General features: G+C 30.4%; 2 protein-coding genes across 3 annotated transcripts; both read right to left on the bottom strand.

Annotated features, from left to right (window-relative positions):
• Positions 1-1,837: 1,837 nt before the first annotated feature.
• On the bottom strand, positions 1,838-3,819 carry LOC145312570 (uncharacterized). The gene is made up of 5 exons (XM_080151825.1): positions 3,777-3,819; positions 3,111-3,619; positions 2,374-2,440; positions 2,235-2,289; positions 1,838-2,166 (listed from the first exon to the last, which is right to left on the bottom strand). The coding sequence occupies exons 1-5, from the start codon at positions 3,817-3,819 to the stop codon at positions 1,974-1,976; spliced, it is 867 nt and encodes a 288-aa protein (XP_080007951.1). The 3' UTR covers positions 1,838-1,973.
• A 3,059-nt stretch (positions 3,820-6,878) lies between these two features.
• Positions 6,879-12,814, bottom strand: LOC145311917 (uncharacterized). Of its 2 annotated transcripts, none has more exons than XM_080150960.1 (8): positions 12,700-12,814; positions 9,299-11,134; positions 9,179-9,216; positions 8,823-8,902; positions 8,513-8,572; positions 8,330-8,396; positions 8,083-8,205; positions 6,879-7,969 (listed from the first exon to the last, which is right to left on the bottom strand). In XM_080150960.1, exons 1-8 carry the CDS (start codon positions 12,731-12,733, stop codon positions 7,061-7,063), a joined length of 3,147 nt encoding a protein of 1,048 aa, XP_080007086.1. In that variant the 5' UTR covers positions 12,734-12,814; the 3' UTR covers positions 6,879-7,060. The 2 variants fall into 2 exon arrangements, with proteins under 2 accessions (XP_080007086.1, XP_080007087.1); XM_080150961.1 differs by having other exon boundaries at positions 6,879-7,972; positions 8,101-8,205.
• Between the last annotated feature and the right edge of the window lie 3,015 nt (positions 12,815-15,829).

Here is a 15,829-nt window from a genome sequence, read left to right as displayed (position 1 = left end):
ACTATTTTTAACCCCTGCGGGGGGCTCTAATCCCACGGGGAAATAATTAAATTAACCTATCAAAAACTAGTTTGAAAATACGACGTAACCCGCTACTTCGTTTTCTTTCTTTGATTCTAATTTGTTTTTAATTGCTGGAAAGCTCTTTACTTTGAAAACGCTTAACTTCAACTAAACTGTTAAATTTAAAAATAAGACTATTCAAAGTACATTCAAAACTATAATTTTCTTTTACTTTTATTTACCAAATGTTTTAGGGTAAAATTAACAAATTTCATTTTATTCAAAATATAAAAAGAGTTATAATAACGAATCATTTTTAAAAATCTGATTGAAAAACAGTTTACCCATAAAATGTCTAAATTACACGAAAAATATTCCACTGTGCCTAAAGTGTGAGACATATGAACTGTGATTATGTGTTTCTAAGCGGAAAATTGATTTTTGACCGCCAGATTTTTCATTTTAAACGGTGTGAGATTTTTAAAGATATTTTCTCCATAAAATAACCCTTATAGAGTCTGCTTTGGATTACTGTATTTCTACTGTTAAATTCTCTAGACTAAAAACGGTTATTAATTTGATACATAACATATCTTCTGAATAAATAATGCATTTTTTAAACACAAAAAAGCATACATGAAACACCGGAACAAAAAAATCTTCCCTTTATTGCAAAATTAAAATGGCAATTATAATTAAAGTAACCCAACTTTGCATTAATCATGGTTTGGGGGGAGGGATAAATTTCTCTCTAAAAAAAATAATTTTTATGGTTGTTTTTAATGTGTTTAATGTCACAATTCAGCAATGAGGAGTTATCCAAAAAAGATTACTTGGGAAAAAATTTCCTGTGTAACAGTAATTATTCTGTTTAACCTTTTGAATCTGATGGAGGGATGTAATAATCAATTAACAAGTCTTTCTGTACAAATCTATTTTGAGTGGAAAATTTCCATCAAATTACACAGCGATGACAAGCAACGACAAAAACCAAGGAAACCCTTTCTTGACCTAAAAAAATTAACTATAGAAAAGTAATTTTACTGTATACTGTATAGTAAACCTATTAATCAATTATTTTGTTTAGAGGAGTGTGATATGTATCAAATTAAAACTAGGATGTTAAAAGGTAACGCTTTTCAAACTTCTGAATCAGCAGTTCTTAAATTACAGGTGTCTGCAAGGATTATACAAGATATGGATAAATAAAATTTGATTTAGGAAATTATAGACGTGTCAGTTTCATAAAGTTTAAAGATTTAACTAGGTTGGCATAATTTGGAATAATAGAAAAAATGTAAGACCTTACTTTTAATTTATTGTTTAGTAGGTTTTTTCCTTGAATACAATATGTGATATAAAAAATTACATTATCTAAAGTGATTCAGCAAGTCGGAGGCAGATCCCAGTGAGCTTGGTTGGTGATCCGCAGGGTTAAGTGTATTTTTTCCAGAGTATGGGTTATTATGTATCAAATTATAGGTTTAATACAGCTTTCTATAAATGTGCCTAGAACGCGGGTCGGCAAACATTTATAACTGATATAATGGTATATACTTAAACAAACAAAGTATTAAACATTCAACTATTATGTCTGAATTTGAGTTTTTACATGTTTTGTCAAATCAAAGAAAAACACGGTTTAATTAGTATTTTTGGTCTTCTGAGAAAATAAGCTTGATATATAAACATTACTGATAACAGTCATAACATGAAAAGAGTGTCTGAAAGAGCACATTTTATAATGATTTAAGTGTTTTTCTTTAATATTTGTAAAATTACAAACTTTTAACATCAAGGTGCACATTATTTGTGATAAAATAATTGTAATAACACACAACTTACTAAGAATTAAATGAATTACAGTTTTCCTAAAAATATTCTAAAGGTATTTTTAACTGAAAAGATATTTTAAGATTTATCATATTTTGACACAAAAAATTTTTAAACACATATTAATTTGAAACATATCAATTTTCACATGTAACAGTTTGTAGCAGTATAATAAAGTAAGTAATTACAGTGCCAAGAGTGGCTGTCAGAGTAGTTCTATCAATAGCATAGAACCCCATGGCAGTGAATTGTGGACTCTCTTTTATTTCTTCAATCAGAACACTTAGCATTTTCCATTTTTGACCATCAACTGTAAAAAGTTGCTCCTCTCTATAATTTTAAGAGTTTCAAAAATAACATAAATAAAACTACATCAATAAATAAATTTTCTCTTTTACCTTAGGTGACACACAATTTTAATGTAGCTGCAATAACATCTATCAAGAGTAACACCTAAAAAGATCATTTCATTAACAATTTGTAATAATAAAAATTAATTAGAAAAAAAGTATACAAAGTAAATTTGATGTATATTACATAATAAAATAAGTATGAGTATGTATGCTGCAATTAGTACCAAAACTGATCCAACCATTCCAATCGACTAAAATAAAATAAAGTTAGTTAGGAAATTAGTTTTCTTCGATATATACTTTTCTAATAGACATATTATATTTAGATTACGCTTCTGACCCGATTTTTTGTCAAATCTTAAAAGGAACATTATTAGCAGACGATAGTATTGTTTAATTACGACTCAAGCTGAGGTGGATTCTTTAAAAAAATAGACTCGCTACTCGAGGGTGAGGCCAAATTATTTTTGAGAAAAATCATTTAAAAGCTTATTAAAAATTTACAAAAATTAAACAAAATCATATGTTAATAACCCTTTTATGATTTTAATTAATTTTTGTAAATTTTTTATGCAATTTTTGAGGATTTTTTACATAAATAATTTTGCCTCACCAGTGAGTAGCGAGCCTAATTTTTATTAAATAAGAATCCACCTTTGTTTGAAGCTTTCTCATTTATGACGAACTTTTTGAGCAAGTAAGTTTGATTCAGTAAAGCTTTGTACTAAGAAATGATATTGTTTACAGCTGACTTTTATCTATGTATGAAATGAAAAAAAAATCATGCGTTCGTAATGAAATGTGTACACAATTTTAACCAATGAGATTTAATGTAGGTTCTGATGAGATTGTCCTATTGGCTCAATCAAACATTACCTCTCTTGTCTTACTACCTTTATTACTTTTCTTAATAAAACTTACCACATATAAATCTGAGCAACCATCAAATAATTGAGTTGCCTGGTAGAGATATATGATCATTAAAATAACTTGGATAGAGAATGTCACAAATAGAAAAGGTTCTGCACTTGCTACTAACATCTTGAAGTTAGTAATGACAACTCTAAGGTTTTCCTTTGTAAGCTCATTTGAATACTGCTTTTCACACATATTGATCATTGTTGCACACGACATTCCAAAAACTGTGAGGGAACTTAAAGTCAATAACGCACCAACAAACACACCGAGCACTCCAACCAAAATAGTTGGAATAGGAGCTCCAATTATAAAGTCTGTTAGAGATAAACTTTGTGAACCAACAGTAAGGATCCAAGTTACAATCAAAAGAAGAATAAAACACGGACTAGACAGATTTTCTTGTAGCTGAGGCTTTAAAAAGCTCTGGAAAAATTTTCGACTGAGGAATGGATTGACAATGAGGTATGTGGTTGAAAGGAAACCTTGAATGCTCAGCATAACACCAGCCTTACCTAAATAAAATGTTATGATTGTAAATGTAATTGAGAAGAATACAACTATTAGATATAACTATTCCTTCCTGGCATATGAGGCATCCTACCATTCAGCTTACTACTTTATGATATAGTATAATAATAATAACTAGAAAATTATGTTAAAAAATTATACCTGAGAATTCAAAGTTTTCCGCAGTTGAGGGTTTAAAAACCATTGTATACATCATTGGAGTACAACACAGAATGATCATTAGAATTGGATAAATAATAGACCCAACTAGAGAGAATAGTCCAATATTCTCAAAGAACTTGAGCAATTTAACACTGAACATTGTTCCAAAACTAGGTTTCTTCACCTATAAGCAGCTGATTAAATTCTGTTGTACCAAAGGAATAATTTTGAGGGGAGTATCATATTGGATAAGCTATAGGGTTTTAATATATTTTTGGAAATAGGGGGTCTGGCCATGGAGAGGAACTCGAAAACTCTTGAAAAATATATACATCTATCATCAACTATAATTGACTTTATCTTGTTAATTTCATTCACCTGTATCATTGTAATCAATGAAAGAAAAAAGTTATTTCTAAAGCACAATAAAACAAGACAAATAGTAAATCCAATAGTTACATGTATTTTCAAGTACACTTGATATAAAACTAATGATATATTTTTTAACAATGAGTACACATAATAAGTATTGATATAAGTAATTGGAAAATACGGTAAAGCATTAGGGTGGGTCGAATTTGGAATTTCATATTAGTACACATTGGCAAGGGTTACTGGGCTAATATAAAACCCTGTGAAACTTGAAAGAGGTTTTTTAATCCAAAAACAACGGGCGCGCGGGGGGTATAAAATGTGCCCGTCCTCTTATAAAAAAAATAAAAAAAATTCGGATCTACTGCAGTTCATGGTAAAATATTGCTGGTACCGAATGCTTCCTGGTTCCTGGCAATATTACAAGATTCCTGGATCCAGCAGCACGCAAATTCCCCTAAATCCTAGGTTCCTGTTAGCTGGCAATCTGCAAATTTTCCAAGTTACCAGCAATGACAGAAGATTACTGGCTTACAGGAGTTTTTACCCCATACCCTTTTTCCCAATTTCTTAGGGGGTAAACAGCAACAATTAATAAGGGACAGTAATTTCAATTATTTTATGTGCATTCCTAATAGAGGTGGGGGAAGTATTTAAGAGAGTGGGATCTTTACCTTTAAACTTAACAGTTTCTATCTTTATATCCACTTTCGCGCCAAAATTTGGGCGGTCCTCTTTATTTTTATAATATATTAAAAAGGGGGAAGGGGAGATACATTCGTAATTTTAATCATATTATTTAATAAATAAATGTTTTCTAAGTGAGGCTCTGAAATCAAACAGTAAAACCAACGATTTTGAACGCCTATAGAATGCAAAACTTAATACTAGCCCCTGTAACCTAAAATAACCTAATTATAAAAAAAGTGCCGCGGCCAGGTTTGATGGTTTAGTTGAGAATAATTCTAGTGGCGCAACTGTGACATACAGACCATGATAAGAAAAGCTTCACTCTTAATAATTCATTGGTAGATATTAATTTGAGTAAAACCATGAAGGTAATTAGATTATGGCGGGAGATTTTTATTTCAAATAATTATATTCCCTCCCCTTTTTAGACTTTCCAATCGACTAAAATAGTTAAAAACCTTCCCAGGACCTATTACCATTTTTCCTAACTACTTTTATATTGTTACTTTTTACGCCTACGTAAACTTTTTATTATTAACTGTAGATAAAATTCAGAAATACGGAATATTTATCATATTTGTCTCACCCCCCCCCCCCTCTCTCTCTCTAATTCATTATATACATTTGATCAGTTTAAGGTTTTTAATTTACTTTAAATTGTTGTAGAACGGAGCAAAATTTATACCTTTCCTAACTCCCCCAATTAGTACAGAGAAACACCACTACCCTCCCTCCCACATCAGACAAACATGCCAAAAAAGCCACTTCGAGTAGAGTGAATCTTATCAACCTCTAATTGCGGGGTAAGTGTAATAAAAGGGAAATGGGAATTAAAAAGGGAAATATTGCTTTTTAACAGGAATATTTCAAACATGCCAGTGCCAGGAATATGTATAAATTGCCAGCAACCAGGAAAGTTAAAAATTGGTAGCTCCAGCAATATTTCTTGTTATGCTAGATCCAGGAAGCTTCTAATATTGCCAGAAAACAGGAAGCATTCGTTACCAGCAATATTTTACCATGAACTGCAGTAGATCCAAAAATTCCTTCAAACACAGTCATGTTGCATATCAAAATGACCGCATTAAAATGCTCATTAGATATCTGAAAACCGTTTTGAAAATATTGATTCAGTCTGAAATGATTTTCAAATAACCTACCAAAATAAATGATTTTGACTAAACTACCTAATACTTAATGAGATCTTATTTGAACTAAGAGCAATATTTTTCAAAACTGTTTCAGTTTCTTAATCAGCATTTTAATGCGGTCATTTTGATATGCAACATGCCTGTGTTTGTAGGAATTTCAATTTTTGGTTTTATAAGGGGGTGGGCACTTTTTATACCTCCCGACCGCCCGATGTTTTTGGATTAAAAAAACCCTTTCAAGTTTCACAGGGTTTTATATTGGCCCAGTAACCCTTGCCAATGTGTACTAATGTGAAAATCCAAAAAAGATGGCAAATCGTCCCGCCCTATAAAGCATACTCATTATTTCAATTAAAACTAAATATTACTTTTCAGGGTGTTAGATTTAGGTGTCTCTTCTAGTTATTGCCTTTTTTATTTAAAATATATTAGATTAGAATGATTTCTAATTAGCATAAAACAAATTTTGAAAGTTTGACATTTGTAGTTCAAAAATTAAATGAATTACAATACTTTAAAGCACACAAGAATTTATAATTTTTTTTTTGTAAATTCAGGTCTAAAAGTTATTAAGAAGGTCGGAGGTCCACAGGCTTCCAACCCAACCATATGGCAACACACACACACATGCACAGGTAACTGCAAAGCTAAACAAACAGTGTTTTTATACAATCTAACCCAACATGGATTAACTTGATTGCAAAGCATTTGTCTGTTGATTTTATATTATCTATATAGGATAGCAAGACCATTCATGCATCTTAGAGTATATAATTTTGCATTTTATTCACAGATTGACAACATTTCCTATACTTTCTATATAAATCAATTTGATTTAAATTAAAATTATTTTTTTAAAGTAATTCTTTAATGTTTGATAAAATGATCATTGTTCAGTTAAATCTTTATTTCTTTTATCACTACAAAAAAATGTTAAATATTTAACATTATGTAATTTCCTTAAACTTAATATGTAATTGGAGTTGAATGTAAAATATATTTCAAGTATTAAATAATTATCTTTAAATCTATATATACAAAGCTATTTCAATGTTATTGTAAAAATGTTCATCAATAACTATAGTCTTCTTGATTTTCAATCAAATAGTCATCAGGCTCAGATTTAGTATTATAACTATTCCCAGACTTTTCATAGTTATTGGAAGATTCTTTTTCATAAGTAAATTTATGGTTATCCTTATCTTCAATTGGATATAGGGTATCTTTAATATTTTCATTTGAGGTAAAAGTGTTTTTATCAAATGTTTTAAAACCAACTGATGATTTGTATGTATTTATGTTTTTGATGTAGTCAACAGTTGTGGGGTTGTAGTAGGTATCTGTAGATTTTACCTTGGGATGTTTTGTTCTATATGGTGTTGTTAATAAATACAATATTTCAGGCATGATTTTGGATTTGATAGTGGAATATGTAATAGATTTAGGAACATAGCTAGCTTCAACATGTTCAGATGAAAAATCCAAAGGCTTATTTTCTTCTGTATTAACTTCATATGCAATACTTTTTAGGTTTCTATCTGGTCTAGTGTATTTACTATATGGAAAAGTAGTTTTCATTTCATTTGTCATATACGGGGTTGTAAACATTTGTAAGGGATATCCTGTTGTTTGAGATCTACTGCCATTAGTAATTGGTTTTGTGTCATCCAATTTAGCATAGTTGTCATAGGATTGGGTTGATGTCATTACTTCATCTAGAGCATATGGTGATGCATATGAATAGGTATTGTACTTTTTGGTAGTTATCTCATTACTATAACTAGTTGACTTCATATAGTCCATTTTAGTGTTTTCATCATAATGTCTCATTGGTGTATTGATTTCTGGTTTTGTAGATGCTTCAATATATTCCTTAGTTGTAATATCATTGCTAGTTAAAGTTTCAATATTTTGTTTGGTGTATAGGCTTGTATATGCAGATGTACTTTTTTCCTTGTGGTCTTTTTTGTTTACAGCTGACTGAAATTACTTTAATACTGCTTATGGTAGTGTTAAAAGGCACAAAAGGTATCATAAGTTATGACACTAATGTACATTATATCTCTACTCTAAGTTTTCAAAATTACAATTACCACAAGAATATGTTCCTGTTTTTCTATCCACACATAATCTAAGGTTTCAAAGCATTGGAATAGGTAATATTGTAAGCCATCCTCCATAAATATAAATCCTTCTATATAGGGAGTTGTCTCATTCTAAAACATAGGACCTTTAATGAATATCGAACTCAATTAAAATCAAATATATTGTTGTTATTTGAATCACAAAAATTATCATCATAAATAAAAATGATAGAAAAAACTATTGTGTTTTTCTTACATTTATGTATAAAGTTTTGAATAATGCTTGTCCCTTATTACTTGAATACTGAAATATATCTCCACCTATTATTTTTCAATGCAAACTATCAATTTAAAAATGTTTGATTAAAAAAAAACATTCACATTACTAATGAAAAAAGGAAAACTTTGTGAAAATCAGATAGTTTGGCATAAAAATCCTTTGTTCATGAAAGTGAATTTCATCTCATAATTGTTTGGAAGAGTAATAACTTTTGTTAACCTACAACAAATACATAATTTAATTTTGTGATTTTAAAGTGTTTTTTTTAACAAAAAGTATTGACTAATTTTACCCATTTACTCCTTCAGAAAGTGGGAAGCTTTATATCATAAAAATATATTCAATAATTTTCAACAAATTATGTCTTAAAAGACCGTTTCTGACAGGGGAAAGTGTTAAATCATATTTATTAAGAAAACACACTGTTTTTATAATTTAAGGTCACCAACCCTTAATCCCAGCAGTTTACCTGTTTGGATAAACTTCAGCTGCAACACAGTAAACTAAACCATTTAGTTTTGTTGCCCATTCATTGCAGCACTTTTCACTTATAAACAATAAATTTAATTATTTTCTCATTTACTTTTAAAACTACTGGGTTCATGGGTTAGGTTATTTTAGGTTAGGTTTAGATAAAAGTTAATTATTGCCCCGCAGGTTTAGGAAATTGGCCTTGCAGGGTTAGAGCCCCCTGCAGTGGCTAGTAATAGGAGAAAAGCTACTTAGAAAATACGACAAAATCCACTACTTCCTTTTCTTTCCATGATCCAACTACTGTAATAAAACAAATTTATATTATTATTTAGAAAATAATAAAGTTTTCCTGTTTGATCCTGTAAGCTTAATGAAACTGTCCATATCAGCTAAAATAGATTTTAATAATAAAGTCTAGACAACTTTTAATATTTCTCTGAATAAGTTTATAATCTTAAGATTTTAATATACCTGTGTATTGTCCACTATTGGAGTCGTATAATGAATCAAGAACTTGTATTTCTTTGGACTGTAAATGATTCTTGTAGGTAATTGTTGTTGTATTGTTTAGATTGTTTATATTAGGGTAAATATAATAGTATTCTGTAGTTGCTTTAGATGGGTTTTCCAAATAATCATTTGTTCCATAAGCAATGTAAGGTTTGTTAGTTAAAGAGAGTGTTGAAGATGGCATTGTTGATTGAATATTATTTGATTGAGTTGGTGACATATGTTGAATGGTTTGACTATATGTGAAGGGTACTATTGGAATAATTGTTGGATACTCAGTTGGAGGAGGTATAGGATTAACAGTGACACTGTCTGTGGGGGGATTTACTGTTGGAACTTTAGTAGATGAAGGCATAGTTAAAGGTATTGTTGTTACAGTTGGATTACCTGTTGGTGGATGTATAGTTGCTACAGTTGGAGTTTCTGTTGGTAGAGGTATAGTTGCTGCTGTTGGAATCCCAGTTTGAGAAAATGTTGAGGCTTCTGTAGGGCTAGTTGTAGGCAAGGGTGTAGGAGCTACAGTTGGAATTGATAATGGGCTATTTGTTTGAGAAAGTGTAGTAGCTACAGTAGAGCTGTCTGTTGGTGGTGGTGAAGGATTAACTGTCTGTGTCTCTTCAGTTGGTATGGGAGGGTTTACTGTTTGTGTTTCATCAGTTGGTATAGGAGGATTAACTGTTTGTGTTTCATCAGTTGGTATTGGAGGATTAACTGTTTGTGTTTCTTCCGTTGGTATTGGAGGGTTTACAGTTTGTGTATCATCAGTTGGTATTATAGGGTTTACAGTTTGTGTATCATCAGTTGGTATTATAGGGTTTACAGTTTGTGTATTATCAGTTGGTATTATAGGGTTTACAGTTTGTGTATCATCAGTTGGTATAGGAGGGTTTACAGTTTGTGTATCATCAGTTGGTATTATAGGGTTTACAGTTTGTGTATCATCAGTTGGTATTGGAGGGTTTACAGTTTGTGTATCATCAGTTGGTATTGGAGGGTTTACAGTTTGTGTATCATCAGTTGGTATTGGAGGGTTTACAGTTTGTGTATCATCAGTTGGTATTATAGGGTTTACAGTTTGTGTATCATCAGTAGGTATTAAAGGGTTTACAGTTTGTGTATCATCAGTTGGTATTGGAGGGTTTACAGTTTGTGTATCATCAGTTGGTATTGGAGGGTTTACAGTTTGTGTATCATCAGTTGGTATTGGAGGGTTTACAGTTTGTGTATCATCAGTTGGTATTATAGGGTTTACAGTTTGTGTATCATCAGTTGGTATTATAGGGTTTACAGTTTGTGTATCATCAGTTGGTATTATAGGGTTTACAGTTTGTGTATCATCAGTTGGTATTATAGGGTTTACAGTTTGTGTATCATCAGTTGGTATTGGAGGGTTTACAGTTTGTGTATCATCAGTTGGTATTATAGGGTTTACAGTTTGTGTATCATCCGTTGGTATTATAGGGTTTACAGTTTGTGTATCATCAGTTGGTATTATAGGGTTTACAGTTTGTGTATCATCAGTTGGTATTATAGGGTTTACAGTTTGTGTATCATCAGTTGGTATTATAGGGTTTACAGTTTGTGTATCATCAGTTGGTATTATAGGGTTTACAGTTTGTGTATCATCAGTTGGTATTATAGGGTTTACAGTTTGTGTATCATCAGTTGGTATTATAGGGTTTACAGTTTGTGTATCATCAGTTGGTATTGGAGGGTTTACAGTTTGTGTATCATCAGTTGGTATTATAGGGTTTACTGTTTGTGAATCATCTTGAGCTGTGATACATTTTCCAAGTGCTAGTAATTAGATATAACAAAGAGGTACAGTGATACAAATTTGTAATATATGTTAATTTTAATTAGTACGGTTAAATTTTAGGTAAAGAAGGTGTCTTAACTTTTTAAATTTTTTTTTAAATAGCTAGTTGGTGTTTTTAGTAAGTGGTAGATTAAAATTTTCCATAGAATTTAGATATGCAATCGTTTTTTTTGTAGACCTCTTATTTCTTAAGAAATTTAAGTTTTTAAAAAGATTATTACATCGGTTTTAAGGTACTAAAACAAAACTAAAAAAGAAGAAAATTGCCATTATGAACAAAAATAGTAAGATCTTTAATTTGACATCTTACTTTTTGAATTCTGTCAGGTAATTATTGAAAAAATCGATTTTTTAAAACCTCGGTTTAATCAAAACTTTGAACATAAATACAGGTTGCTTTTTTTAATGGAACAAAAGTATTGCTTAATATAACCCACTTGCCATTGACAGAAATTAATAATCTATATCTTAATTTCTTCATTGGGTTGGGGAGTTTTGTATAAGATAAAAATACTTGTAGATTTTCAACAAAATATGCCTTAAAAACCGGTTTTTCCAAAGTACCTATTTTTGGAAGATTTTTGGATCATGACCAATTTAAAGAGTGTGCAAAATGTGTACATTTTTAAAAATAAATTTGTGCAGCTTGTGTCAATAGTAGAAAAATGTTATGCTTACTGTTAGAATTGTCATAAACTCTAGTTTTTGGATATATGTATCTTATTCATGCTATTTGTAGTATAGAAGCTACGTTGGAAAATGTGAGAAAGGTTAAAAGTTTTGAGTAAGTTGGGATATTTTACCACATAGCACCTAAACTATATGTAGCACAGGAATAGTTCTTAAACACCCAAAAACTAGAGTTTATGACGATTCTAACGATATGCATAACATTTTTCTACTATTATCACAAGCAGCGCAATTTGAATTTCAAAAATGTAAGCATTTTTGCACACTCTTAAAATTGTTCATGATCCAAAAATCTTACAAAAATAGGTACTTTGGAAAAACCGGTTTTTAAGGCATATTTTGTTCCATTAAAAAAACACCCTGTACATCCTAACACAGGCATAAAAAATATGGGTTTTATATATACCTTTAGAATCAGAAAAATATTACGAATCCATTGTAAGCAAAATTGAACAAATGAAATAAAAAAATGGCCTAACATATTATATTAAACAGGCAACACTTACTTTAACCCCCTCTTTACCCCCTTCCCATTTTTACTCTCAAAACAACATTTAAGATGGTTGCCCGTATAATAATTTCATATAATTTCTTTTATTGTAGTTTATTTACTATTTTGTAAACTTTTTATTTCAATTTTGCTTAGAATGGATTTGTAATATTTTTCTCATTTTAAGAGTATATATAAACACCTATTTCTTATGCTTGTGTAATGATATATTTAAGTTCAAAGTTTTTAGTCTCCTAGGTTAAAAAAATGGATTTTTTTAATAATTACTCAATAGAATTAAAAAAGTAAGGTGTCAAATTAAAGATCTTACTAAAGATGTATAGAAATGTTTTGTCCTCTTACCTATCAATACGAACAAATATAATATTTTCTTCATTATTCTATTTTGGCTGTTAGGACATGTTTTTTGTTTGGTTTTAAAGATAATCTGAAATTTAGATCTTTAGAATTAGATAATTAGCTGTGAATCAGTTTAATGATAGCATGGATATGGCAAATTACAATAATTTCATAGAAATACAATTAAATTAATTCAATATTATGTTAAATGTTCAATGAAATAAAACTTATATTAAACTGAAGAATTGTCGTAAATATTACAGTTTCAAATTACAATAACAATCTTATTAAAATATCCGTTTCCCATGAAAAATTATATTTCATTGTTCAAGTTGTCATTAAACTAGATGTAAATTAGGCTTATTCCCACAAGTTGAGCGACCCTTGTCTTTATCTTATCCTATTATATAAAGTAGCGAAGTTTTTTTGTCTGCAGCTTGATATTTCTATAACTACTGTGCAGATTGAGTTCTTCATTTTATAGAAGATTTTATATGTCTCTGGATGGTTTCAGGCTATTTAGTTCCCATATGGCTTTTTACTTTGGTTTAAGACTATTTTCTACTCTAACGTTGAAAATCTAACTCCTAGATGTAAGGAGCGCAGCAGCTAGTGATTTTATATTTTTATAACCGTGGAAAGCTGTTGTTTTAATACGATGAGTTAGATAACTATTTTAATTTTCAATTATTGTTTATAGACTTACTCTATACTACTTAAGGCCGGGCTACAGTTTGGTGGATGGATTGATTTTTAGGGGTAACATGTTATTTGAATCTTTGATGATTTTGTCAGGATTTTGCATTGTTTAAGACAATACTGACCTAATCAACATTAGTATATGCTAACTATTAGGACTTTATTGTAGCAAAGGTACTCTTTAATTCAAAATGTCCTTTTGGCCGCCTGTAATAATCCGTTATGGGTGAATGGTAAATTATCTGATGGACGGTTGTTTTTTTGTGAGAGGTTTTGTGAATTTAATTATCTAGGTATATTTTTGTGTAGCAAAGCTATAATAAAGTTTTAAAAGACAATTTGGTTGTACAACTTTGGGTACTAGTGTAATTTACAGTTCAATGTTCCCTCTTTTCCTGCATTCAACAAAGCCACGTGGATTAGCGCAATTTCTGTTGACGAGCTCTGACTTTTACCTCTTTACCAATTTTGTAGTTGGTTACATAAACAATCATACATAGTTAAGGGGCGGGTCACAAACAAAGCTTGGTGGGAGGAGCTGTATTAGGACGGTCAAATATGTTGCTAACCACCTTTGCCATTTCCTCCGGCTCCAGGAAAAACTCCACCCACTATAAAAATTACGGAAAAGCGGGATAACAAGGATAACACCAAAATTGGGAAACGTAGCTAGAAAACAAAAAAAAATATTTTTTAAAACAAAAAAAACGTCCTAAAGCTTAATAGAGTTAGAAAACTTATTTAGTTTAGATGTTATGCGAGATCCTTAAAAAACTTACTAAAATCTTACTACTAAAAATATACTAAAGAAAGTAATAAATCCTTCAGATTTTTCGGAAATTTGAACATAGGCATTTTCAATTATCTTTAGCTGTGCTTGTATTATTGTAGCAAAATACTAAAGAAACTCTAAATGTTTAGAACAAAAAGACAAGAAATACGACATTAAAAAAGATAATCTTTTTTTATGGGTAAATGAAGACTACAGGAATATAAAATATTTATACACTTGTCATATTATAAGAGATGTATTATTTTGTGTTTAGGTGTTATCGAGTAGCTTGGCCTCATTTTTTTTATAGAACTAGGATGACAACATACATTAAAGCAAAGCTTTGAAAGTTTTATTATACAAAATTGAAGCAGCTTATAGTGCCTATAAAAAATAAGGTCTTACAAATGATCAATGATAGGCAATTATACATTTTCATTGGCCAATTGTGAAATGTATACTGACCTATCATTGGTCATTCGTATTGTATAGCGTAATTTTTTTATAGGCAATTTAAGCTGCTGCTACAAAAATTGTTTGCAAAAATTTGTAAAGAATAATCAAGTTTTGAATAACAGTACAGACTTTCTAGCAACGATTTTAGAGTTGCTACGCTTTCTAAGTCGTACCTAACTGATACATAAATAATCATGTTATGTTTTAAATCGATGGAACAATAAATGTGTAAGATTTCTTACTTGCATGATAGAACAATTCTAGAGCCATCCGTTACGGACGGACGTATTGACCACCCCTAATTATAGACAATCTTCACTTTTAAAATTTTACTATATTACTTAAAACAGTTCTTTTACATTTCTGACTTAATTATATCGATGCTCCGCTTATAACACTATGTCTAATATTGAAATAAGCCCAAAAAAATCAATTTGTTCAAAGTAGTAAAAACATATTGATGATGATTACAGAGTTGCTTACCTTTCTAATTATCTAATCTTCAATAAGTCAATATTTGGCTTTATTTCCGCCGTAGAAATCTCCGCCTTTTCTAAACTCAAAACTCCACCCATTTTACCCCTTCCCCTTTGTTAAGGACCCTAAAAGTGGGCAGAGGAAGTTAAAATGTTGGTATTTAATCGGTGGAAGCGGTAATTTTATGTTAATCCCCCCCGCGCTTACTACCTGTCTGGTTCACTTAAAAAGGTGGTCTATGCTAAATTTTCATCAGTTGAGATCTGGTTAGGAAAACATCAACATATCCTCACATCCAAGATGTCTAAGAAGCAACTTAAACTTACTAAACGTATTAGGTGAGAAAATCAAGACTTTTCCATAGTTGATGTTAGTCTGAGTGCATGAAAATATATAAAAAAAATACAAATTTCCAAAATTATCTGTACCGACCTCATAACTGTTTTTTTCCTCATTTCTATTTGATTGACCAATAACCATTATTTTTAAAATATCAATTAACATTACAGAATAAAATCTGAATTTTATAACTGCTCTACTTATGATCTTGTATGTATGTATCACAATTTGCTTATAATTATACTTCTATTATAGAATTGTATTGAGACTGCCAAGCATACTGAAGCGTAAGAGTAGCGGAGCCAAGACCTGCAGCACCCTGACCCCGGTCTCATCAACATTCAACACCTGTAAATCCAAGAAAAGTCCAGAATTTGTGTGGATTGGATA

This window comes from Acartia tonsa, chromosome 2 (genome assembly GCF_053477335.1).
Source record: "Acartia tonsa isolate MP-2025a chromosome 2, ASM5347733v1, whole genome shotgun sequence".
Taxonomy (NCBI): Eukaryota; Metazoa; Arthropoda; class Copepoda; order Calanoida; family Acartiidae; genus Acartia; species Acartia tonsa.
This window is presented reverse-complemented; position numbering and strand designations above follow the sequence as displayed.